At 40.6% G+C, this 24,417-nt stretch overlaps 1 protein-coding gene across 5 annotated transcripts; it reads left to right on the forward strand.

Moving 5' to 3' along the window:
* Positions 1–46: 46 nt before the first annotated feature.
* On the forward strand, positions 47–19,008 carry CFAP298 (cilia and flagella associated protein 298). Of its 5 annotated transcripts, none has more exons than XM_072615081.1 (8): positions 47–158; positions 507–701; positions 6,832–6,999; positions 8,446–8,513; positions 9,301–9,459; positions 17,973–18,104; positions 18,372–18,467; positions 18,737–19,008. In XM_072615081.1, exons 2-8 carry the CDS (start codon positions 563–565, stop codon positions 18,845–18,847), a joined length of 873 nt encoding a protein of 290 aa, XP_072471182.1. In that variant the 5' UTR covers positions 47–158; positions 507–562; the 3' UTR covers positions 18,848–19,008. The 5 variants fall into 5 exon arrangements, with proteins under 5 accessions (XP_072471182.1, XP_072471180.1, XP_072471181.1 ...); XM_072615079.1 differs by having other exon boundaries at positions 53–162; XM_072615080.1 differs by having other exon boundaries at positions 80–322.
* The last annotated feature ends 5,409 nt before the right edge of the window (positions 19,009–24,417 follow it).

Consider the following 24,417-nt stretch of genomic DNA (forward strand, 5'->3'; position numbering starts at 1 on the left):
TGCCAGAGAGAGAGCCACGGCGGGGGCGGGGAGAAGGAAGGCGCGAGGCTCACGTCGCCTGACGTCACTTCCGCGAACTGGGAGAGGCCGGGCCTTCACGTCGCGTCTCCCCGGCGGCGGTAATCCGGACAGCCTCTGGTCTCGGTGACGTTGCGGCGGTCGGTAACGGTTCGGGGCTCCCGCGGTCCCAGTTGCACTGGGGAAGACGAGGTGGGGCGGGGCGGCAGGGCCTTCCTCGGAGCGGACGCGGCCCTGTCTGGGCCCCGCCTCCCAGCCCCCGTTATCCCGGGACGCTTGTTGTAGTCGGTCACCTTAGCAACCGGTAGTTCCGGTCGGGGGGAGGGGGTGTCTTCCTGCACTTTCCTAGCTTCCCCAGAGTGGGGGATCCCACCCTCAAACGTCTCCTAACTGCCCATCCCCCTGCCCAGACCTTGACCTACTTTGACCCCGGGGTCAGGAGGTCAGGCCGTGCCTTATTAACTGCTGGGCGTCCGTGTTTCCCGCAGCGCCGAGCTGCGCGTGCGCACTGCCCTTGGTCGGTAGCGGAGCCCCTCGGTCCGCGATGGTCTGTCTGCACGTGAAGCGGGGCGACGAGAGCCAGTTCCTGCTGCAGGCGCCCGGGAGCGCCCCGATAGAGGAGCTCACCCTGCAGGTGGCCAGGATCTACAACGGGCGGCTCAAGGTGGAGCGCCTGTGCTCAGGTACGCCCGCCCCCGGAGCCCACCGTGTGCACATATAATATGCATGTGTGTATGTGTGTGCGTGTTTGCCGTGACAGAGAAGCCTAGCCTTGCAGCCTGCTCCAAGCCCCACATCTTGGGGGTGTGGGGGAGAGCCTCAGCAAGCCAGAAAACTCCTCCAGATGAGTTGCAAATCGGCTTCTTAAGAGGGAGTTTTCCCACTGAAATCGCGCGGATGTCCAGCTTGTGACGTTCACCCACAAACCTGCTTTGTGCAAGATGCAGTTCTGTTCAGGCATCTATACCTACTGTGGCCTGGACCAGGCTCTGAGGTGACAGGGAGGAAAAAAGAGAAAGATTTTACCGTCTCCAGGGAGGAAAACTTGTATACCTAGACGTGCAAAAATACACTTTTGTGAATGTGGAAGAGTGATTAAAACCGGGAGGTGGGACGACAGGAAGGTCTTAAGTAGGCAGTTGAGCTGGGCCTTGAAGGGAACCTGGGATTCCAAGAAATAGAGATGAGGTGGATGAATGAATGTTCCAGGTTCAGCAAGCAACCTTTATTAAGGTAAGAGATAGAGTGTCATACTAAAGGAATAGTTAGGCCACATTCGATGGTAAGTAGATGGCTCAATCAGGAAGAAAACACATACATATGCCCTCCCATACATACGCTTGCTTAGACATATGCTTAAGTAGCTATAATTCTACTCATATATAGACATATACATTCATATGTATCTGTGTAAGACTGTACTATACGTATTTGCCCTCTGTTTCTCTGAGGGTGGATAACCTCTTCCTTCGTAAGTCAAAGTCTTTCCGTGTTTTTCCAACTTTATCAGCTTGTCATTTTCTACACCATAGCAATATTCCAGCTGTATGCGTTGAGTTATTTTAAATAGTCCAAAACAATATCGATGAATATGGCTGACACATAGTATAGTTTCCCTATTTTACTCTTTTTTATTAAATCTGTTTTATCCTTTGTCTGAGATCACAATTACCACCTGTGCACGTTTTTCCATAACAAATTCTACTCCTGATTGTTATTTTATGTTTTGTGCATATCTTACTTCCTGTCCCTCCTGACTCCTCTACTTTATTTCTACCCACTACCTTGCCCTCCTATTACTTAACCTGCTGCCACTCCAAGAATCCCTCCCTAATTCTCCGCTTCCCATTAAACACCCTTCTGTACCCCCCACCTTAACCTATTTCCTCACCCTCCCCTAAAGATCTCTTCTTTATCCTTTCCCCTCTACAGACCATTCTTTCAAGGAGCTCGGTTGTCACCACATGTTCATATACTGTGTACAGAAGAAATAGAGGGTAATTTGGGAGATACTGGGAGTCAGCAAAAGTCTTCTGCAGAAGGCAGTGTGGGAGCTGATCTTTAAAGGAAAGTAGGGATTTTAATAGGCAGAAGGAAGGAAGGGGAGCTTGTGCTAAGCAGTGGGGGAGAGCCGGTGCAAAGTCACAGAGGCTGAAGAGGGAGTGTTATGAGGGAGGACTACAGGAAGAAAACTGCTTTGACAAGACCACAGTGTACTGGAAGGGGAGTTGTATAAAATAAGACAGGAAAAGTTAGTTGGATCCAAGTTGTGATCAGTTTTAAATGCCAGGCAGGGAGTCTACATTTAATCCTGGAGGTTATAGGGAGCCAGTGGAGCTTCCTGACCAAGGAAGTGACTTTTTGTCACACCTGTGCTTTAGAAATATCACTTGTTTACTCCTTTCCTTTCTGGATTCCACTCCTGAATTTCTAGATTTCTTTTTACACTGCAACAAAATAAATATATTCCAGACTCTTACCTGTGGGAATCATTGAGCCTTGTGAGTGTTCAGCGGGGCACAGAACCAGAGTTAGCCTGGCAGGAACAGGAATGCAGCACCTGGTTCCGTTCACTTAGTAGTTACAAGCACAGGAATTGTTAGAATGCCAAGAGAGGTGATTGATCACTTTTTGCTGCAGTACGTCTGCTGTAGCTCCAGCTCTCCGGCCACGATCTCCTGGGAAATAGGGGAGTTCCATCAGATCTAGATAGTACAGTCATTACACATACCATATCGAATAACATGAAAATCATAAATCCCATGACAACTATGACCTGTTCTCCTTCTCTCCCTGAAAGATCACTTGGCCCTGCAGCCCTTCCCCTTTTTGGTCAGAACCAAAGGTCCATTTTAATGAGACTTTCCTTTCTAGGCTCCACTCTTAACTCTGCCCTTCTCTCCTCACCCTTTTCAGCTTCCTTTTAGGTGCTGGCTTTTTTCTGTATACTTTGCTTATAAGCCCCTCATGCTGGTATTTGTATTACTAGCCCTTAGCAGCAACCCTGGCCCAGAGTAAGTGTTTAAATGCTTCTTGGTGACTTTGATGGCTGCAAGATAAATTGATCAGAGGGGGAGATACTTGGTTATAGGGAGCCCAGTCAAAAAGCTATTGCAGTTGTCCATGCATGCAGTAATGAGTATCTGAACTGGTTATAGGTTACTGATCTAGAGCTGGAAGAGACTTCAGTCACCAGAGAATCCAAAACCCTTCATTTTTCAAATGAGGAAACTAAGGGCCAAAGGAGGCTAATGAGCCTGAAGTTACCTGACAGCAGAGTCATTGCTTTTTTCACCAAACTGTGCTGCCCCTGGGCGGCTTGGTGGCACAGTGGAGAGAGCACTGAACCTGCAGTCAGGAAGACCTGAGTTCAAATCTGGCCTCAAACATGTACTAGCTGTGTAATCCTGGGCAAGTCTCACAGTTTGCCTCAGTTTCCTCATCTGTATAATGAACTGAAGAAGGAAATGGAAAACCACTCCAGTGTCCTTGCCAAGAAAACCCCAAATGGGGTCACAGGGTCAGACACAACTGAACAGTGGCAAAGTGCTGTCCCTTCTTTGTGCATGAGCTACGTCAATGAAATTATATAGCATTCATTTCCATGAGAGCGAAGACAAGGGGATGGGTGTGAGAGATGTTGAGGAGATGCTACCTTGACTCTGCCACCTGGATGTCCCATAGGCACCTTTATCTCCTCCTCAAATTCACCTCCTACAGAATTTCCCACTTTGTATTGAGAACACCACCATCCTTCCAGCTATTCAGTTTTACAGCCTGAATCACCCTTATCTTTACTTGCTTAGTCCACATAGATCACAAATTTTGGTCTTGTTAATTGTATCCTATAGAACCCTAGTTTAGGTGTCAGCTTGCAGGGCTGTGTACTTGATTCCGTTCATTAACATCTTGAATGGTGGCAGGAAAGGTCCCAGCTTAAGGCCTAGAAGGAAGCATAAGATAGTAGATGCAGAACTGAAAGGGGTCTGAAATGTCACCTAGTCCAAGCCCTTCATTGTACAGATGAGGAAACTGTTGTCCTGCAGAGGCAAAGTGATTTGCCCCCAATTATGCAGGGAAAGGGACAGTGCTAGGCTTCAAATCCAAGTCCTCTGACTCTGTGCCTGGCATACTTTTCCCTGGATATCACATAGCTAATTGAGCTAATTTCCTTCTGTATATCTGTGGCTCCAGATTCTCCTGTTCTTCCTTACTTCCCTTTTTCTGTCAGTATTACTACCATCATTTGTGTTTCCATTCCCAGAATATTGACACTATCTCTCCCCTCCCCATCTTCCACTTCAACTTTTAATCAGATGCCAAGGCCTATCATAGAATTTCAGAGTTGGAAAGGAGCTTAAAGGAATTGATTGGGAGCTTGTCCCAACCTTTAATCTGAATAGAACTCTTTCTAACCTCCCCAACAAATGAATGGCTAAAAAACATGTTGTAAGCACTTTAAATGCAGAGAGCATTGTGCTGAGTGCTAAGGTTACAAATAGAGAAGTAAGAATCTTTTCTCCCAAGGAACTCACCTCTCACAGGAGGAACACATCTAAGAATTTCAACCACGAGTCAGGTGAAAACACTCGGTGGTCCTTAGGGTGTGGCAGCAAAGCCTGTGGTAATGTATTTTCTAAGTCACCCAACTTCCATTCATAGATTTTCATTGATGGGTACATTACCTTATCGGCAGTCCATTTCACTTTTGGACAAGTGTAATTATTAACTTCTACATGGAGTCAAAAATCTTCCTGTCTGCAACTTGTAATTGCTCTTCCTAGATCTTTCTTCAGTTCTATCTTGAGTCTTCCCCTTTCCTGAATAAACATTTCCTAGTTCCCTCAGCTGATTAGATTTCGCTAGCCGCTTTCACATATGTTCCATCCTTTGCATGTGCACCATCCCTACTCTTCTAGCCCCTGCCCTCATCTCTTCTTATCTGAGCTGTTTCCAAACTGATCTTCTTGCCTACATCTCTCCCCCCTCTCCAGTCCATTATTCTCACATTGTGTTAGTAAAATTATTTAGACAATAACGTGCTGACCACACCCTTCACTGCCAGAATAAAGTATAAATTTCTTATCCATGATCAGTCCCTGGTTGACCTTTCTAGCTTTAAGTTGTACTCTTCTCCTTCACACATTCTGTCTTGTGCTTACACTGTCCTGCTTTGTAAAGCTGCTGGTTCTGGTTAGCACCTTTCCTGTCTGTGCCTTGGCTTTTTTCTTCTCTTCATCTTGGGCAAAAAATCCTCTGCACATCAGTTTGATATTCTTTAATATGTGATTATTTTCTTATTTTTTACTGCTCTTTGGTTTTGTAAATTAATACTATCCAACCCAAATGAGTTGAATTTGGGGTTCATTCCTATTGGTGCCCTTTAGGTTTTGTTCTACTGCAGTCTGTCTCAATTCTGGGCCTTCCTGCAGTTTGCTAAAATGTGGTCATCAGGCTTCCTTAAACATTTTTGGAGATGCCAGTAATTCTCAGGTTCTCTGAGTTCTTTCCTCTCTTTCCATCATCTTTGCTTGACAAAGCTTTCCAACAGCAGTTGTGTTGTTTTTTGTGGTTGTTTTATTGTTGTACTGGCACTTCTCTCATTTTGCCTTGTAACACAACAGTTTCTATTCACTGAGTCCAGTTTTGTTTATATTTTCCACAAATATTTCTAACTCAATGAAATTGTTTCATTGCCGCTTTATTTTGTTCTTTCTTCACTGATGTCACAAAGAAGGGACAGCATTTTGCCATTGGTCAGTGTTCTTCATTGATGTCAGTGTTTCCTTTCTCCAGTGTATTTCTTATTCAGATCGATATGTATGTATCTATATATGTATATATATAATGTATATCTGTATCTAATATGTGTCTATAGTACATATTTATTTCAGTGGCCATAGTTTAATTGTGTTTCCCCTTTCTGGCTTCTTTGTGGGTTTTCAAATCCTTGTTTGTTTATTTTGTTGGAGTCTTTTTAGTTTGTTGATTTCTTTGAATGTGTGCTTTCCTTTCCTATGAGATGTTTGCTTGCCTTCTCTTAAGAGTTTCTATTAGTATTTTTGAGGGGAGTGTTTGGAGAGCTGGTCTGTGCTGAGATGCACAGGTGCCATTAGATAATCTAGTCATTCTCTTTCCTCTCTGTATAATTGTTATTTGTCATACATCTTTTCTCTCCTTATTAGCTTCTCAATTTCTTGAGAAAAGCAATTATCGTGTCTATCCTTGTTTCATCAGTATCTTAGAAAAGTGACTTGTATGTGGTATGTGTTTAATAAATATTTGTTTAATTTGTTGAACTAGAACCAATGAATGGAAGTCATAGAGAGACAGATTCATTGTAAAGAAAAACTGTAATAATTAGAGCTTTTCAAAAATAAATTTGCATTCCTACTAAGCTGTGCTTAATTCACTCTTATGAAATAGTCAGGCAAGAGCTGGATATTATCAAGGAGATTCCAACATCTGCTGGTGGGTGGTTGGATTGGATGACCTTTAAATTCTCTTCCAACTCTAGAATTCTAAAAGCAAGTATATGAAAAAGGCATTCACAAGCACCAGGAGTTTAAGAACCTTGATTCCAGTCCTAGTTCAGCCATTTCCTAGCTTTGTAACTTAGATACCGCTCTTATTCTCATTGAACCTTAGACTTTTCCTTTGTAAAATGCAGGATAATGAGAGCAGTAATAGCTATAACAAATAAGACTGTGTCTGAAAGTCCTTCTGGTTACTCTGTTATTCAGATATGTTATGGTGATGGTAATATAGCTCTGAAATATGTTTTCTAATTTTCTTTTTTGTCCATATTTCCAGAAATGGAAGAACTAGCAGAACATGGCATATTTCTGCCACCTAATATGCAGGGACTAACAGATGAACAAGTGGAGGACCTTAAATTAAAGGATGAATGGGCTGAGAAATGTGTACCAAGTGGGGGCTCAGTGTTCAAGAAGGATGAAATTGGGCGAAGAAATGGTCATGGTAATCAAGCCATAAATAACTTTTTTCTTCTGTGTGTCTGAGTAAGTTTGGGCAATACTGATACTTAGAAAATATAGTACTCATCTTTCAGTTGAAAAGTAGTCTCAACATTTCAACACAAATTTACAAGCACAAACTTAATTTTATATGTCATAAGACACCAGTCTGAGAATACACACAATTAGATAAGTATAGTTCATGAGTTGTTGTTATTATAGCGTGATAGCTATATTTTAAATATAGTGTGAAACAGTATTTGGTGGGAAAATTTTTAGGTTTGAATTCTGTTAAGGTTTGCAGAAGTGAGTTTGTTTAAATGGCCCCTTGATATGTACAGAAACAGGAAGAATGCAAATTTATTTTAGCCCCACTTTATTGTGAGGAGCCATATCTTTCTGTGACCAAGCACTCCGTACAGATGACTCATTAACCTTTAATCATATCTGGAATGCAGTTATCATCTTAATATATGAGAGATGGAAGCATAAAATTGTAAAATATCAACTTGATCACATCACAATTTCTTTATGAAAACTAGGCCCTTACATGTAAAAATTGAATTTAGAAAAATTCCAACCACTGAGATGTTTGTTGAGCATCATTTGTGTACTTGGCATACTCAAATACTGTGTTTCATGAAGGCTCTGAAAATTGAAGATACAGTCCTTTTAAGGAGTTTACGACCTAAAATGACCTTTGAAAACTGGTAATGGTAGAAGCATTTTAGTTCATCATACATTTATTAAGTGCCTGCTGCGTGCAAGATATTGTGTTCAACTTAGGTGATCCGAAGGGGGAAATGAAGACTGATCTCCGCCTGCAAGGAACTTGCATTCTGCTGGGGGGTGCTGTTGTTGTACCCTTTCAGTTTCCACCTGTTCATCTCTAAACTTGCTCTCTGTTCAGAGATAGATAGTTCTCTCTAGAGCAAAGAAGTTAAATTCAGAAAGAATACTAATTCATAAGGAAAGCCAGTTATAACAACTCATTTTTCACAGTCTTTAAGCAAGGACTGTTTTATATTGACTGCTAGCTTTTGCAGTAAAATTACCTGTCACAAATATTTTGATTATACAGTTGATTTCTAAAATATATCACGGTTCAACTTGGTTTTCTCGTGTCTCTTGGTTTCTCAGCTGAAAAATTTAAACTTCCTTTTAAATAGAGAAATTCTGACTATTCTCACTTCTTCCCATTTTTAGTCTAGAAATCTTCCTCCATGTCATTCCTTCTCAGACTTTGCCATTTTGCAAAAAACTGTAATTGTGAAGAGAGCCTGTCTTTTTCCAGCTATGTAGTCTAGCTACTGCCCTTAACATACTTGAATCCACTACTGAAACTCAATACCTGTCATTAAACTTGCTATTTAGACTGCCACTAGTTAGAATTAAAGTATGCAACATATTTAAAGCTTCTCATAAAAACTTATCACTTCTTTTTTTTAAGCTCCAAATGAAAAAATGATGCAAGTTTTGAAGAAGACTGTAGAAGAAGCTAAAGCATTGATTTCTAAGGTAATGTCACTTGTACTAACCCTTCCATCTTGACATGCTTCCAAAATCTATCTTTTAGGTTTGTCTGCTTTTCTTCCATAAGCATTAAAAAAACATGATGAGGATTGACGAACTCTGAGTGCAGATTGGAGTATGTGTTTTTTTCACTTTTTTGGTTTTCTTGCCTATTTTTTTCATAACATGGCTAATATTCTGCATCACTTCAAATGTATGATAGGTGTCATTCTTCCTACCTTCTCATTGGATTGGGGAAGGGATGCAGGGAGGGAGAAAATTTGAAACTGAAAATAAAAGTTTCTTAAAAATTAGAAAAATTTCAAGACATATTTGGATGCTCCCTGGACTACTGTTTTCATACTTGTAACTATCCCATGTCCTCCAACTCCTACAGTTTAGAGATACTTCTGTTACTTTTGGTAAATATGTAGTTCACAAGTGAGGCATGGATTAACATATATTTTATTTTCTAATTACTTAAAATAGGTGTTAAGGAGAAGTATAAATTGTATATCCATAGATTAGTCTTACGTGTGCTTAGTCTTAATTAGGTTGTTTTATTGAGGGAAAGAATTCATCTTAATATTAATGTGAATTTGTTTTTCATTTGAGAAACATGGGTACTTTGAGAATTTGGAGGGAAGAAGTTAGAAGGCATTTCTTTTCTAATGGAACTGTAATTTTACCTATTGTCTTTACTTTTAATTGAGTACAAAATGTAATCAAAATGTAGGAATTGTTTTGTTTATAGTTATATTATGCTTAAATAATTGTGCTTGCTCAATTTCAGAAACAAGTGCAAGCTAATATATGTGTTACTATGGAGATGGTGAAAGACGCACTGGACCAGCTTCGAGGAGCTGTGATGATTGTTTATCCAATGGGATTGCCGCCATATGATCCAGTTAGAATGGAGCTTGAGAATAAAGAAGATTTGTCAGGGACTCAGGTATGTAGTTGTCATGTCTGATATAGATTTATTTCCTCTGAAAAAGTAAATTGAGGTTTTCACAAAATATAGGAGTTAAGTTATGCTTTATAAATTTTTGTAATAATCCCACATTTGGAAGGGGTTTCAAAGTGTAAGTCTTCAGTGCAGTTTTAAGCTTTAATGCTTAGGGGGCAGGTAGGTGGTGCAAGGGGACAGCTAGGTGGTGCAGTGGATAGAGCACCAGTGTAGGACTCAGGAGGACCTGAGTTCAAATCTTCAGCAATGAAGGATGAACACACACACACACACACACACACACACACACACACACACACACACTTTCCCAAATGTCTTGATGCAGTTTTAAGTGTTAATCAGTATTAAATTAGCATTAATTAAACAATTACTAATAAACATTAAAAGCTTGTGTGTTTGTCCTTCGTTGCCGAAGAAGACCATGCCATCAGAGAAATAATGACATGATTTGCACTTGACTTTGTTTTGAGTGAGGGAGGGCTGTATCCAGCCTCACTTCTCCTCCAGAGCCATCTGAATCCAGTGACTGGATATTCATCAGGATGACTAGAGATGACCCAGGATGAGGCAGCTGGGGTTAAGTGACTTGCTCAAGGTCACACAGCTAGTGAGTGTCAAATGTCTGAGGTGAGAATTGAACTCAGGTCCTCCTGACTCCTGCACTAGTATTCTATCCACTGCACCACCTAGCTGCCCCTAGGAAACCTTGTATATGTGGTCGGAAGGAATTTAGTACAGCAAGAACATACTCTGTTCTTTTATATAACAAACATTTAATAAACATCTATTATGTACAGTGCTAGACTTTATGAAAATTATTCCTTACTGTGAAGAAGCTTACAATCTAGTAAGAGAAATGGCATGTATACTAATAGCTGTAATACAAATTAAGATGTGATAATTTCATAAGAGTTATAAAAAGCATACTGGAATTTGGAATGAGGTTGGAGGAAACTACTCCCAATTAAGGGAATCAGGAAAGTCTTCACAGAAATGGCATCTGAACTAGGCCAGAAATAGGAGTAAAAGGAGGGCAAGTCAAGCTGATATTTAGGAAATATCAACCTGTCCAGTTAGACAGTAGCATAGGGCAAGTAGCATAACGTAAGTATGGTCAGTTTGGACAACAGAGAGCTGCTAAAAGTTTTTGAGCAGGGGAGGAGATGATTTGATCAGAGCTGCATTGCTCTGCAGCAGCAGTTTATAGGATGTGTTGGAGAGAGTCACGGAGACTAAGAACAGGCCAGGCAGGAGATCACGAGCATCTGAGCACGGTGCCCTTGGGAATGGAAAGAGGAGGCCTTGCAAAAGATACTTCAGACTAGAGTCTATAGGACTGGGTGACTTACTAGGTGTATGTGGGGCGGGGAGGGAAGGAATCAGAAGAGTGCCAAGGTTTGAAGCCTGGCTACCTGGGAGATCTGGAAAGAAGTAACTATACATAGGGAGTGGGAAATGTGAAGGAGCAGAAAGTAGAGATAGAGAAACAGAATAAAATCGAAGGGGGAAGAGTTTTAGCAAGAAAAACGTAGCCACCATCATCAGCTACTGATGGGTTGAAGAAATTGAGAAAAAACCATCGAAGCTTACCATTTAATGTTTATTGATTAGTTTGAAAGAAAAGTTGTATTATAGTAGGAGCATAAACCATGTTGTTTATGACCACAGGTATCAGGGTAAAATGAAGGTGGTGAATATAGGCTATTTTTTCTAGGAATTCAGCTGTTAACAGGGTTAATGGAATGTAGAAATGATGTGGGACCAAAGGCACAAGCACAGAGAGGGAAGGAACTTTTCTTTCTCCAAAATAGGAAGAAATAGAAGAGATGAGTGAAGGAAACTGAAATTGTTTTTAGTTGTTAAGAGGAAAAGTAGAGGAAGTACATGACTGCAATATTCTCAGTAAAGGTGGAAACTAACTGAAAGTTAGTTAACTACTGAAAGTTAAAGGGGCAGACTTTGGGGCAAGACACCTGCCAGAACAGAGACCCAACACCCAACTCCCATGGATCTACTCCAGTGAAATCCTGATATCCTCACAAGACTGCGTGGTGACTAAGAAACCCAATAGAAACCACAGAAAATGACTTTTTCCACCTGGAGCTGTATACAAAACCATCCCCAAATCTGTGGGCAGTAGAAAAGGGCCTGTCAGTGAATCTAGTGCTAGCACGAGCCAGGCACACATGTGTCCTTCAAGATTTTGTGTCCAGAAGAAGCACCAAAGTGGTTGGAAGTCCCCAGGATTATCAGAAACCCACAGTGGAGACCTTGGAAGCTGGTTGATTGTTGTCCATTCTCAGAGACCAAAATGACACATTGTGTGTCCTAACTCTGGCTAATGAGACCAATACAAGTTTGGAAGGCTCTGCCACAGGTTGGGCACAAACAGTCCATATGAACATTTGGAGTCCACATGGCTCTAAATTATGTATCTCATGTTTCTTTAGAGCTACTGCAATTCTGTTTTGCTCACAGAGCACAGCACCTTCTTTGATGCAGACATGCCGTGCTGGGTGGGTCCTGTGCCAGTATCTCCCATGTCTCATAGTCAGTTCCAAAGTTCTTTGGAGAGACCTCCACTGCTTCTTCTGACTTCTGTGTGAGTTCCCTGTAAAATAGTCTTTTAGGTAAACATACTTTTGGCATTCAAACAATATGGCCAGCCATCAGAATTGTACCCTCTGCGGTTGAGTTTGAATGCTTGACAATTCAGCTCAAGAAAGGACCTCAGTGTCCAGTACCTTATCTTGCCAGGTGGTCTTCATAATCTTCCTAAGACAATTCAAATGGAAATGGTTCCGTTTTCTGGCATGGCACTGATAGACTGCGCAGGTTTCAGAGGCATACAACAATGAGGGTGGCACAATTTAGACCCTCCGTTGGTTAAGCAGCCTAATGCTTCTTCTCTCCAACACTTTTCCTTTCGGGGGTTCCTAAACACTGAGCTGACTCTGGCAGTGCATGCATCAACCTCACTGTCTATGAGTACATCCCTGGAAAATATACTTCCAAGGTAAGTGAACTTATCCACCATATTCAGAATATCTCCATTTGCTGTAACTGATGATTCCATATATGGATGGTGTGATGTTAACAGGTGGAGAACCTGTGTTTTCTTGGTGTTGATTATAAGGCCAAAATTAGCACAAACAGGAAAAAATCAATTCATGTTCTGTTACATCTCAGCTTCAAGAGGCTTCATTGAGTGTGCAATCATCTGCAAACAAAAAGTCGCATACCACCTCTCCCTCTACTTTAGTTTTTGCTTTGTAGCCTTTTCAAGTTAAATACTTTACTCTCAGTGCAATAGCTGACCTTGATGCCATTTTCATCCTCCTAGAAGGCATCCAACCACCTAACTGAAAACATCATGATAAAAGAACATAGGAGCAAGTACATAGTCCTGCTTCGCTCCATTGGTGACTGGGAAAACACAAGAGCATCATCTGTTATCTAGAACCTGTGCAAGTGTGCCATCATGAAACTGATGTACAATGCTGATAAACTTCTCTGGGCAGCCAGATTTTGTTATGATTTTCCATAAACCCTCAACATTTGACAGTATCAGAGGCCTTGGTCAAGTTGGTCAAGAATGTTGTGTACAGACCTCTGTTCTGTTCCTGGCATTTCTCCTAGAGTTGTCAGGCAGGAAACACTGTATCAGGTATTCCTTGGCCTTTCCTGAAGCCACTCTGGCTCTTAGGTAGATGACCGTCTTCCTGGTGAAGCATCAGCCTGTTGAGGAGGTCTCTGACAATGACTGAGAGAGAGATACCCCTGTGATTGTCACAGGACAGAGATGGCCAGGGGAGGCATCCTTGAACTCCTGGGGGATAACATCCTCTTTCCATATAACCCCCCCCCACCTTATAAATCTCAGCTGGAATAGAGTCAGCCTCAGGTGCTTTGCCATATGAGTGGAGTCCCACGAGTCTAATGGCGTTCAAAATCTCTTCTTCGATTGGAAGTTTGAGTAGAGAGGGATTGGCTTCATTAGCATTGATTGATGATGGTCTGTTGAGAACGCTATGGAAGTGTTCAGCCTGTCTCTCCAGGATGATGTCCTTATCACTAATCACTGTGGCTCCAACAATACTGAGTTGTTAAGATGCATCATAGGTCTTTGGCTCATAAATAGCCTTTAGGGCATCATAAAGGCACTATCAATGTAAAACTGAATTTCGTCTGCCTTGTTACTGAGCCAGGAATCCTGTGTCTCTCTAAGCTTTGCTTGCACTTTATTTTTATAGAGTTAAACACTGCCTTTTTAGGGATACATGAACTACCCTGCTGGTAAACCTAGTGGAGTTCTTGTTTCTTCATTTAGCAACTTCTGAAGTTTCCCATCATTTTCATCAAACTAATCTTGATGTTTTCTAGTATTCTGGCCCATATGAGTAAATGTGATACTGCACGCATTGGAAACTACCAGGATATGACAGCTCTGGATGTGACAGCTCTCAGACTCTAGGACAGCATAGGTGCCCAGGGACTCTGAGATTCCCTAAGCCTCTGTCCTAAGATGCCATAGACGGCCCTGAAAATCCAGTGCTTAGAACCTCTTAAGATCCAAGTGGGACAGGGCAAGGGAAGTGGTTAACTCTGTGAGATGAGATCAGTGCAGAAACCCAGGGCAAGATGAAGCAGGAGTGACCACCCTACTCAAAACCATAGCAGGCAGCAGAGCCTGGCCTAGGAACAAAACCTCATTTCAGGAAATAAAGCTCGAGAGATAGTCTAACCAGAAAAAACCTTGACCAGTATTAAAAATCATTGTAGGTTTAGAAATGCCCATAACCATTGCAAGCAGAGAACTGAAAAAAAAATTGATTTTCATCAAGGATTACATGATTATGTAGAAATGAACCAAGAAATAAAAATGAAATAAAAGCTTTGGAGGAAAGAATTAAAATAATAAACATCTTAGAAGAGAAACAGACAAAACTAACCCAAGCAGCAGACTCCTTGAAAACTAGAATAGACCCAGCAGCTTCAGGGGAAAAAGGAGATAGGCAGGGAGTGAAAACATTGCCAAATAGCAGTGAAGGCTCAGCTGGAATTAAATAGTATCAACTGACAATAATTATAAACAAGATGGTTTCATGATTTTTACCAGCACTGTTTAGCAGCCTAATGTTAGGATCAGAGAAAGTAGTAGAGTTAGCCCTAGATTGAGAATTGGCAAGTAGTTATAGGGGAAAGTTGAAGGGATGTGAGATGATGCTACAGAGAACAGTATTGAAATGACTAATTACAGGAGATAAAGAGGATGATGGACTGAAAAATTACGCCAGGGCCAAGGAATTGGAGGCTAGGAATGGGTAGGGCAAGTGCAAGGACAGGAGTTTCTAATTAGAAGAAATTTTAGAGTTTGAGGTCTTGAATTTCAAGTCCTACTAATAATAAAAATGTCACCATCACACCTATCAGATTACCTAATGTGACAAAAGAGGAAAATGATAAATGTTGGAGAAGATGGGGAAAATTGGAATTTTAATGCATTGTTGGTGGAATTGTGAACTGATCCAGCCAGCCATTCTGGAGAACAATTTGGAACTAAGCCCAAATAGCTATAAAACTACATGCCCTTTGACCCAGCAATACTATTTCTAGGTCTATATCCCAAAGAGATCATAAAAAAGGGAAAGGACCCACATGTACAGAAATATTTATAGTAGCTCTTTTTGTGGTGGCCAAGAATTGGAAGTCGAAGGGATGGCCATCAATTGGGGAAATAACTGAACAAGTTGTAGTATATGAATGTAATGGAATACTATTGTACTGTAAGAAATGATGAGCAGGCAGACTTCAAAAAAACCTGTAAAGATTTATGTGAACTGAGGCTGAGTAAAGTAGACGGAACCAGGAGAACATTGTATACGGTAACTGCCACAGAGTGCGATGACTGACTTTGATAGACTTGGCTCTTCTCAGCAATGAAAGTGTCTCAGACAACTCTGAAACACTCATGATGGAAAATGCCATATCCACATCCAGAGAAAGGACAACAGCGTCTGAATGCAGGTGAAAGGACACCGTGTGATCTTTTTTCTTTTGTTTTGTTTCTTCTTTTTCATGGTTCCTCCCATTCATTCTAATTCTTCTTTACAAAATGACTAATGTGAAAATATTTTTCATGTGAATGCATAAACAGAGCCTGTATCAGATTGCATGCTGTCTTAGGGCGGGGAGTGGAAAGGGAAGAAAATTTAAAACTGAAAATCTTATAAAAGTGCATGTTGAAAACTAAAAAAATAAATAAATCTTAACAAATAAAAAGAAAAAGATCGACAGTGCAGCAGGGCTAGCAAATGGTTGAAGGGAATGACAATTGAGGTTCATTACAGCTGCAAAAATGAAGGGACTATGAGGACTGAATGTTCTTCCTCTGCAGTTCGGTGTCATGGAGGCTCCCCATAGTGACCTTTGCAAGCCTTTCTCTCTTTCTCCTCTTAAATAGTAAAACGTGGTTCATTTAACATCCCAGGGTCAGCGCTGACTCTCAAAGACTCAGAATCAGCAGGCATTTTTGAGGGGAGGGGAGGGTGATGCGTGCCAGAGTCCCTGCTGCTGGGGAGGGTCAGAGCTACCATGCCAGTCAGCTGGGAGGAAGAGGGACCTGCAGTCTGGTGAGATGGGAGACCTGGTCTCTAAAAACCATAAAAAGATTGGAACCAGTTCAGATCCCTTTGTGCCTGATTGTGCATGAACAGCCTGGTTTTAATGGTGTCTCCATGTCATATCCAAAAAGTCTAGAGACAAAGAGAATGACTCCCATTTAGTGGGACTTTAAGGTTTACTAAACAGTTTCCTAACAAGAAACCTGTGGGAAAGGAACTATAATTATCCCCATTTTATAGATGAGAAAACTCAGAGAGGGAAAGTGGTTTGCCCAGGGTCGTGCAGATAATAAGTGACAGGGCTGAGACCTGAACCTGCATCTCTGATCTCCAAATCCAGGGCTCACTCTTCTATATACACTGCTTTCCCTGTTACCTTAGGACAGTTGATTAAAATGAAATGTGGCTCCAAAGCAGGAAATTAATTCTCATGAGTTTCAATAATGAGTTTAAAGTGCTGAAATAATAAGATGAGTGTTTTAGATGCTGGCAAAAAGTCAGAATTTTAGGTGTCCCCAGTAGATTGGTATTTGTGTAGAGTGATTCATAAGCCAAGCTGTACTCTGTTTCAAAATTTGACAACGTACATTTGGATGGTGTGGCAGCCCAAAATCAAATCTTTTCTTAAAAGTAAGTATCTTTATGCTTTTCGGTTACCTTCAGCTATATCTCTCTCCTCCCAGAGAGCCGTTCCTTATAACAAAGAATTTTAAAAGACAGAACAAAAAGCTGTTTAGCAAAATCACCAAGACACCAGCTGAGTCTGCGAATATATGCAGTATTTTCTAACCATGGTCCCCACCTCGGCAAAAAATCGGGTGGGAGGCAGGGGGAAGAGAATGCATTTTTTCATCTTTTTTCTTGTTATTTTTTTAAAAATTAATTGATTTGTTCTCAATTTTCTACAATCACTTCCATAACTCTTAAGATTTTCTCCCCTTCCCTTCCACTTCCCTCTCCCTTCCCTCTCCCCTACCTGCCTGAGATGGCGTGCAGTCTTATATGGGTTCTACACATACGTTCTTACTAAATACATTTTCACCTTAGTGATGTTGCAAATAGAAGAATTAAAACGAATGAGAGACCATGAAAAAACAAAACATAACACAAGAGAAAATAGTCTGCTTCATTCTGTGTTCTAATTCCATAGTTCTCTGGATGTGGAAGGCATGTAAGTCCTTCCAGGCCTCTCTGAAGTCTTCCTGTTCATCATTTCTTATAGCACGATAATATTCCATTACATTCATATTCACAACTTGTGCAGCCATTCCCCAATTGATGGGCATCCCCTCAATTTCCAGTTCTTGGCCACCACGAAGAGAACTGCTATAAATATTTTTGTATTCCCATTTTTATGATCTCTTTGGGATACAGTCCTAGAAGCGATATTGCTGGATCAAGGGTATGCAGATTTTTGTAGCCCTTTGGGCATAGTTCCAAATTACTCTCCAGAATGGTTAGATCAGCTCACAGCTCCACCAACAGTGAATTAGTGTTCCAGCTTTCCCACGTCTTCTCCAACATTTATCATCTTCCTGTTTTATCATGTTAGCCAATCTGAGAGGTGTGATGTCATGCCTCAAAGTGGTTTTGATTTGCATCTCTCTAATCAACAGTGATTTAGAGCATTTTTTCATATGACTATAGATATCTTTAATTTCTTCCTCTGAAAACTGCCTGTTCATATCCTTTGACCATTTCTTAATTGGGGAGTGACTTGTATTCTTGTACATTTGACTCAGTTCTCTATATATTTTAGAAATGAGGCCTTTATCACAGACACTCATTGCAAAAATTCTTTCCCAGTTTTCCGTCTCATCTCTTTTTTGGAGGCAAACTTGTCCTGAAGCCAATTCTTTTAATTCATTGCAGGCTGGGCTTCAGATCATTGATGAATCAGAGGCACAATTGTGGTGGGCAGCAAAGGAGCTAAAAAGAACTCAGAAACTTTCAGACTATGTGGGGAAAAATGAAAAAACTAAAATAATTGTCAAGCTTCAGCAAGTGAGTACTTATGTTTTAATGTTTCATTGTTTTTACATTTTAACTTTAACTGGTTGGTTAGAAGGAGGAAGGCCTTCAGCACCTTGGGGAGATCCTCTGGGGAGGATTTATGGAATGTGAACAAGAATCCCGCAAGATGAGCAGTCTGACAGTTTGTTATCTGTGTGGTTGAAAGGGAATTACCTCCATCAGTGAGATCATAGACTCATTGAAATAGAAGTAAATTTTACTTTAATATGCATTTTACCTTTTTCCCCATTTCAACAGAAAGGTCAGGGAGCTCCAGCCCGGGAGCCTGTTATAAGCAGTGAAGAGCAGAAACAGATGATGCTGTATTATTACAAAAGGCAGGAGGAACTCAAGGTAACACTTCTAGAGGGGACGCAGTATGCCTGGGGAGAACGTGGGGCAGAGTTTCAGAGTTTTGAATAAGAGGGAACATCCAGGAACTCAAAATTATCTTCCCTTACCTATGAGTTCCCCTGTTACATCCCCCAGAAGGCTTGGAACTTGAATATGAGGTTGTCAGTGGAGAACCTTAGGGAGAGCCCCAAGCACCTTTTTTAGCCTTTCTCATACTTTATTATGAACCTTCCTAAAGTACTGCAAGTAAAACCATATTTTTTCCCCAGAAATTGGAAGAAAATGATGATGACTCCTGTCTGGATTCTACATGGGCAGACAACACTGCTTTAAAGAAACATTTTCATGGTGTAAAAGACATAAAGTGGAGACCAAGATGAAATTCCATATTGAGCTGATGTTAATTTAAAAAATTAACTGGCCTTTCACTGTGAATAAAAGCTTTGTGACAGAAATTTAGATTTCAAGTTGTTTAGCTTAGAGTTTAAACTATGAATTATTAAAAACTTTTTGTGAATAATAAATCTTTAAATTCACATTACATCTTTTTTCTCAAGTTTTGGAATTCCACTGATCAGTTTTGTTGACATAATTGGGCAAAAGAAGTTCTAACAGTTGTCTTTATTGCTTCTTGTGATTTGTCCTTTTTCATTTTTTATATTGCTGATTTGATTTCCTCTTATTCTACTTTAAAATTAATGAATAACTTGTCTATTTTAAAATTCTTTTTTAGCCTATTCTTAATTACTAATGATTTTTTGTTTTCAATACTATCTCCTTTCATTTTCAGAATTTCTATTTTAAATTCATTTCAGGACTTTTGATTTGTTTTAAATTTGCATACTGGGTGTCTTGCTTCTCTCTTTGATGATGAACATGTTTTTGGGGTTGCTTTTCAGTCATGTTCAACACTTTGTGGCCCCATTTGGGGTTTTCTTGGCAAAGATACTAGGGTAGATTACCATTTCCTTCTCCAGCTCATTTTGCAGACTGAGGAACTGAGGCCAATAGCATTAAATGACTTTCCCAGGTTATACAGCTGGTAAGTGTCCCAGGCTGGATTTAAACTCAGGTTTTCCTGACTCCAGGCCCAGCACTCTATCCACTTTACCACCTACCTACCCTTGTTTAGCTGAACATGTTTTGAGAAGGAAATTTCCCCCCTAAGAACTACTTTATCTGCTTAGCTTGTAACCACCATCTGTTGTGCTCCCTATCAATTATCAACCAAAGTTAAATTAACTTTCAGAAAGGGTATTTCCTAATTAGATATAGCACAGTGGGTTGATTGGTAGACTTGGGGTACAACCACTCTCAGGAAGATCTGACTTCAAATTCTGACTCAGAAGCTTTTTAGCTGTGTGACCCTGAACAAGTCACTTAATCTTGGTCAGCCTTACCTTCCTCATTTGTAAAATGAGGACAAAAACAGCATGTTGTGAAGATCAAATGAGATTATCTATATAAAGTGCTTTTCAAATCTTAAAGCACTATGTTAATACTATCTTCATCATCATCCTCATCCTTCTTCCCAAACTGGGAGCATACGCTCCCCAAGTGCACATAAATTCCCTTGGGAAAGCGGGTTCAAACTTAGCAGCCAAAGGGTGAATTCATAGCTCCTTATTCCTGGAAATCCTAGTCTCACCTTTGTAGAGTCTTCACAACACTCTCCTTAGACATAGGTCTCCACTGTGCTCTGAGGGTCAGTGCCATTGTAGAGTCCTGAAGTTGTCTTTCCTCGGTGTGTCTCTCAGCTCTTAATGCAGACACTGCCATTAGCTGTTGCTCTAATGGATGCTGCGACTGACCCCAGTGGGAACTCCAGGTCTTCCCCCATTTTGCAAGTTCAGTTTATGAACCTTGATCTTTGCCTCCCACAGTGCAGTTCTTTTTTAGGAGCCCTTCATTACTTCTCCCTCACCAGGGTTTGCCAAAGTGCCTCATCCTGTAAGAGTTGAGACTTAGGTTGCTATGGAAATGGCCAGGGCACAGGCTCAACATGTAGTGGGGTCTGGTCTGGCCAGATTGGGCCAAGGAAATCTCCTGTTTACCTACAATTAAAACTGCCACCTCCCATTTCTGGTTCATAGGAGATGCCATCTGAACATATGTTGTGAAAGAAGTCAGCTTGCTCCTTTGCTCAGGGTAGGTACAGGTAGATGATACTCGTTTTTCTACCTCTGATCAGGCAGAGATTCCTACAGAGAATCTGAGACCATAGCACTGGTTTGGTTTAGAACTCAGCCATCACATTACAGATGTTCCTTCCATCGGTTTTGGTGCTCAAATATTATATGAAAAGAATTACTGAAGAACTCTACTGAGAAAGGATTGATAAGTGTGTAGGTGAGAGGGCAAACACCTCTCTAGGTACTAGTTTTCAGAAGTGTTCACTGTTAGCTATGAATTAAGCAAACAGTAGCCCTGATGGATAAGCAAAGACCAAACATAAATGACCAAAGGTCCTCCATGAACTCTTGCCTGATTACCTTTGTGGAAAACAATCCGTTCCCTCAGATCTTATGCAGCCCTTTGACTGGCATCTCTCAGTTATCATGTTTAATAATTATAGCTGCTACTGCTGGTAGAGTTGTTAACTGGTCCAACCATTCTGGAGAATAATTTGAAAATATGAGATTGTGCATACCCTTTGACCCAGTAATACTAGGGCTGTAGCCTATGGAGATCAAAGAAAAAGGAAATGGACCCATATGTACAAAAATATTTGATAGCTCTTTTTGTGGTGACAAAGAATGGGAAGCTAAAGGAATACCCATCGATTGGGGAATGACTGAACAAGTTATGATGTAAGAATGTGATAGAAGACTATTGTGCTATAAGAAATGATGAAGGGATGATCTAGGTATAAAGGCTGATACTATAAACAAACTAGGGGAGCAAGGAAAAGTTTATTTGTCAGATTTAATGAGAATGGAGGAATTTATGACCAAATGAGATAGAGAACATTATGAAATTCAAAATGGATAACTTTGATTATATTAAATTGAAAAGTTTTTGCACAAACAAAGCCAGTGCAACCAAGATTAGGAGGAAAGTAAAAAACTGGGGAAGAATTTTAACAATTAGTGTCTGTGGTAAAGGCCTCATTTCTAAAATATGTAGAGAACTGATTCAAATTTACAAGAATACACGCTTTTTCCGAGTTGATAAATGGTCAAAGGATATGAACAGGCAGTTTTCAGAGGAAAAAATTAAAACTATAATTATATGAAAAAATGCTCTAAATCACTATTGATTAGATATACAAATCTAAACAACTCTGAGGTAACACAGCACACTTGTCAGATTGGCTAACATGGCAACACAGGAAGATGATAAATGTTAAAGAAGATGTGGGAGAGTTGGAACACTAATTCATTGTTGGTGGAGCTGTGAGCTGATCTAGCCATTCTGGAGAGCAATTTGGAACCATGCCCAAAGGGCTATAAAAATATGCATTCCCTTTGAGCTATCAATACCACTTCTAGGGCTCTATCCCAAAGAGATCATAAAAATGGGAAAAGGACCCACTAGTACAAAATTATTTATAGTAGGTCTTTTTTGTGATGGCCAAGAACTGGAAATTGAAGGAATGCCCATCAATTGGGGAATGGCTGAATAAGTGATGGTATATGAATGTAACGGAATAGTATTATTGTGCTATAAGAAAGGATGAACAGGTAGACTTCAGAAAAACCTGGGAAGACTTATTATACACAGTAACAGCCACAGTGTGCAAGGACTTTCTGACAGACTTAGCCCTTTGCAGCAATGCAAGGACCTAAAATATTTCCAAAGGGCTCATGATGCAAAATGCCATCCACATGCAGAGAAAAAACTATGGAATCTTATGCAGAATGAAGCAGACTCTTTTCTCTTTATATGTTTTTTTTTCTCATGGTTTATCCCATTCATTTTAATTCTATGCAACATGACTAATGTGAAAATGTGTTTAATTAGTAATGTATGTGTAGAGCCCATATAAGATTGCATACTGGCTTGGGGAAGAGAGGGGGAGAAAATTTGGAACTTATGGAAGCAATTGTTGAAAACTGAAAGCAAATTAATAAATATGGGGAAAAAAGAACAAAACAAAACAAATAAAACCAAAAATAAGGTGAGAGACTAATTGTATTGAAGACATCATACTTTTTTAAATAGGTTGGTTGGGTTGGAACAGTTCTTCTTTCCCTTTCCTAAAATTATTTGCGATAAGGAACTATTCTCTGGGAAGGGGAGGAAACACATAGGGGAATGTAGAAAATATAAAAATTAAAATGTTAATAAATTCATTAAGGAAAAAGAAACGGACAAAAAAGAAATGATGAAAGAGATGGTGTCAGAAAAGTCTGAGAAGACGAATATGAACTGATGGAAAGTGAAGTGAGTAGAACCAGGGGAAAAACGTACACCGTAACAGCAATAGTATAAAGATAGTCAACTGTGAAAAACTTAATAACTGATCAATGTATTGATATACCACAATCTAAATTCTAATGATGAAAAATGTTATCCACCTCCAGATAGAAACTTAGGATTCAGAGTACAGATTGAAGCATATTTTTTCCTTTCTTTTATTGCTTTTTTGGGGGGAAGAAATATGTTTTGCATGACTTCATATGTATAATTGCTACAGTATTTTTTGCCTTCTCAATAGGTGGAGGGAGAGAATTTAGACATTAAAATTTAAAATAAGAAAAAAAAATTAGTTGCTACTAGACCCTGGGACTATAGTGTGTAGGTAACCTAGTGTTAATAGTAATTTCTATTACTTATTTGCCTGCTAGACCATGAGCTCCACGAAGGCCCAGATCCTTTCTTATCTAAACTGTGTAATTCTCTCTGGCATCTTGTATGGTGCTTTGAAGATAGTGCTTAACAAATATTTGTTGGTTGGATAGATACATGTATAAACTAGGTATTGGAACATGCCTAGATCATCTAACATGATGATGATGTATGATGAAGTATCATCATACTTCTGAGAGAAGACATCCAACATTCTCTTACCATTAACCTCCTTCAACTGGTTGCATAGCCAGAACAGGCTGTGTCTTTATAACTACCAGACTGGAGTGGAGCAGTCTTGCTGTCTTTTCTGCTCTGCATCTAGGGACAGTAGAAAGGTCACCCCCACCCCCTTTAGAGACCCTGAGAAATGGACCTGGGTTTCTCTTGGTTCTGTTTCACTTGCCTTTCTCAGTTTCAAGAGCAAGAGGCAGAATCCCCACTGGACCCAGAATCATCCAGCCTTAGGGACCTTAGAGCCAGGATTCCAGGAGCAAGGTTGCAGACAGCCAACCCAGAAGGGAAACCCTGAGAAGCCAGAGTGCCTGGGACTTGAGCCCAAGAGGCCTTTGGACTTGGAATTTGAGACTGTACTACAGGAACTGAACTAAACTGTGAACCTAATCCCCATCCCCTCCCCAGAGTATGAGGTGGTACTGAGGAGTTGGGGTGGGCCGGGATTATGCCCCAGTGTGGAGGAATTCTTTTTCCTGATCGTTTAAATACGAATGCTTCTCTATTATTGGATCCTGTACAAGTATCGATGTCAAGTTGCTATTGTACCTTTGAAGTAAATACTCCTTTTTAAAGCTTCTCTGTTAAGTGGCTAACTGGAACTGGAGGGCCTCCAACAATTGGGGGAACACCCTCCATGAAGGCTGGAGCCAAGGCAGAGAGCTTAGATAACCCAAACCCCCTGAAGGGTAGCAGAGAATCCTGGGGGAGGGAGGTATGCAATACCTGGCCTCCAGGGGAGGCACTGTTACAAAGAAATGCAAACCGTGCACCTAGGTAGCACAGTGGATAGAACATTGGCCCTGATGTCAAGGACTTGAATTCAAATCCAGCCTAATACACTTATTAGCCATATGGCCTTGGGCCAGTCACTTAACCCTGATTGCCTCCAACCCCCAAATAATAAAATACCCAAAGGAATGCA

The sequence above is a fragment of the Notamacropus eugenii genome, chromosome 5 (genome assembly GCF_028372415.1).
Source record: "Notamacropus eugenii isolate mMacEug1 chromosome 5, mMacEug1.pri_v2, whole genome shotgun sequence".
Taxonomy (NCBI): domain Eukaryota; kingdom Metazoa; phylum Chordata; class Mammalia; order Diprotodontia; family Macropodidae; genus Notamacropus; species Notamacropus eugenii.

What these genes read in the sequence shown, in the direction of transcription:
- CFAP298 (XM_072615081.1), top strand. Translation starts at nt 563, where the DNA reads ATGGTCTGTCTGCACGTGAAGCGGGGCGACGAGAGCCAGTTCCTGCTG. An exon ending in GGTGGAGCGCCTGTGCTCAG is followed by an intron (nt 702 to 6,831) that starts GTACGCCCGCCC and finishes CCATATTTCCAG; the next exon opens with AAATGGAAGAACTAGCAGAA. An exon ending in TAATTGTCAAGCTTCAGCAA is followed by an intron (nt 18,105 to 18,371) that starts GTGAGTACTTAT and finishes CCATTTCAACAG; the next exon opens with AAAGGTCAGGGAGCTCCAGC.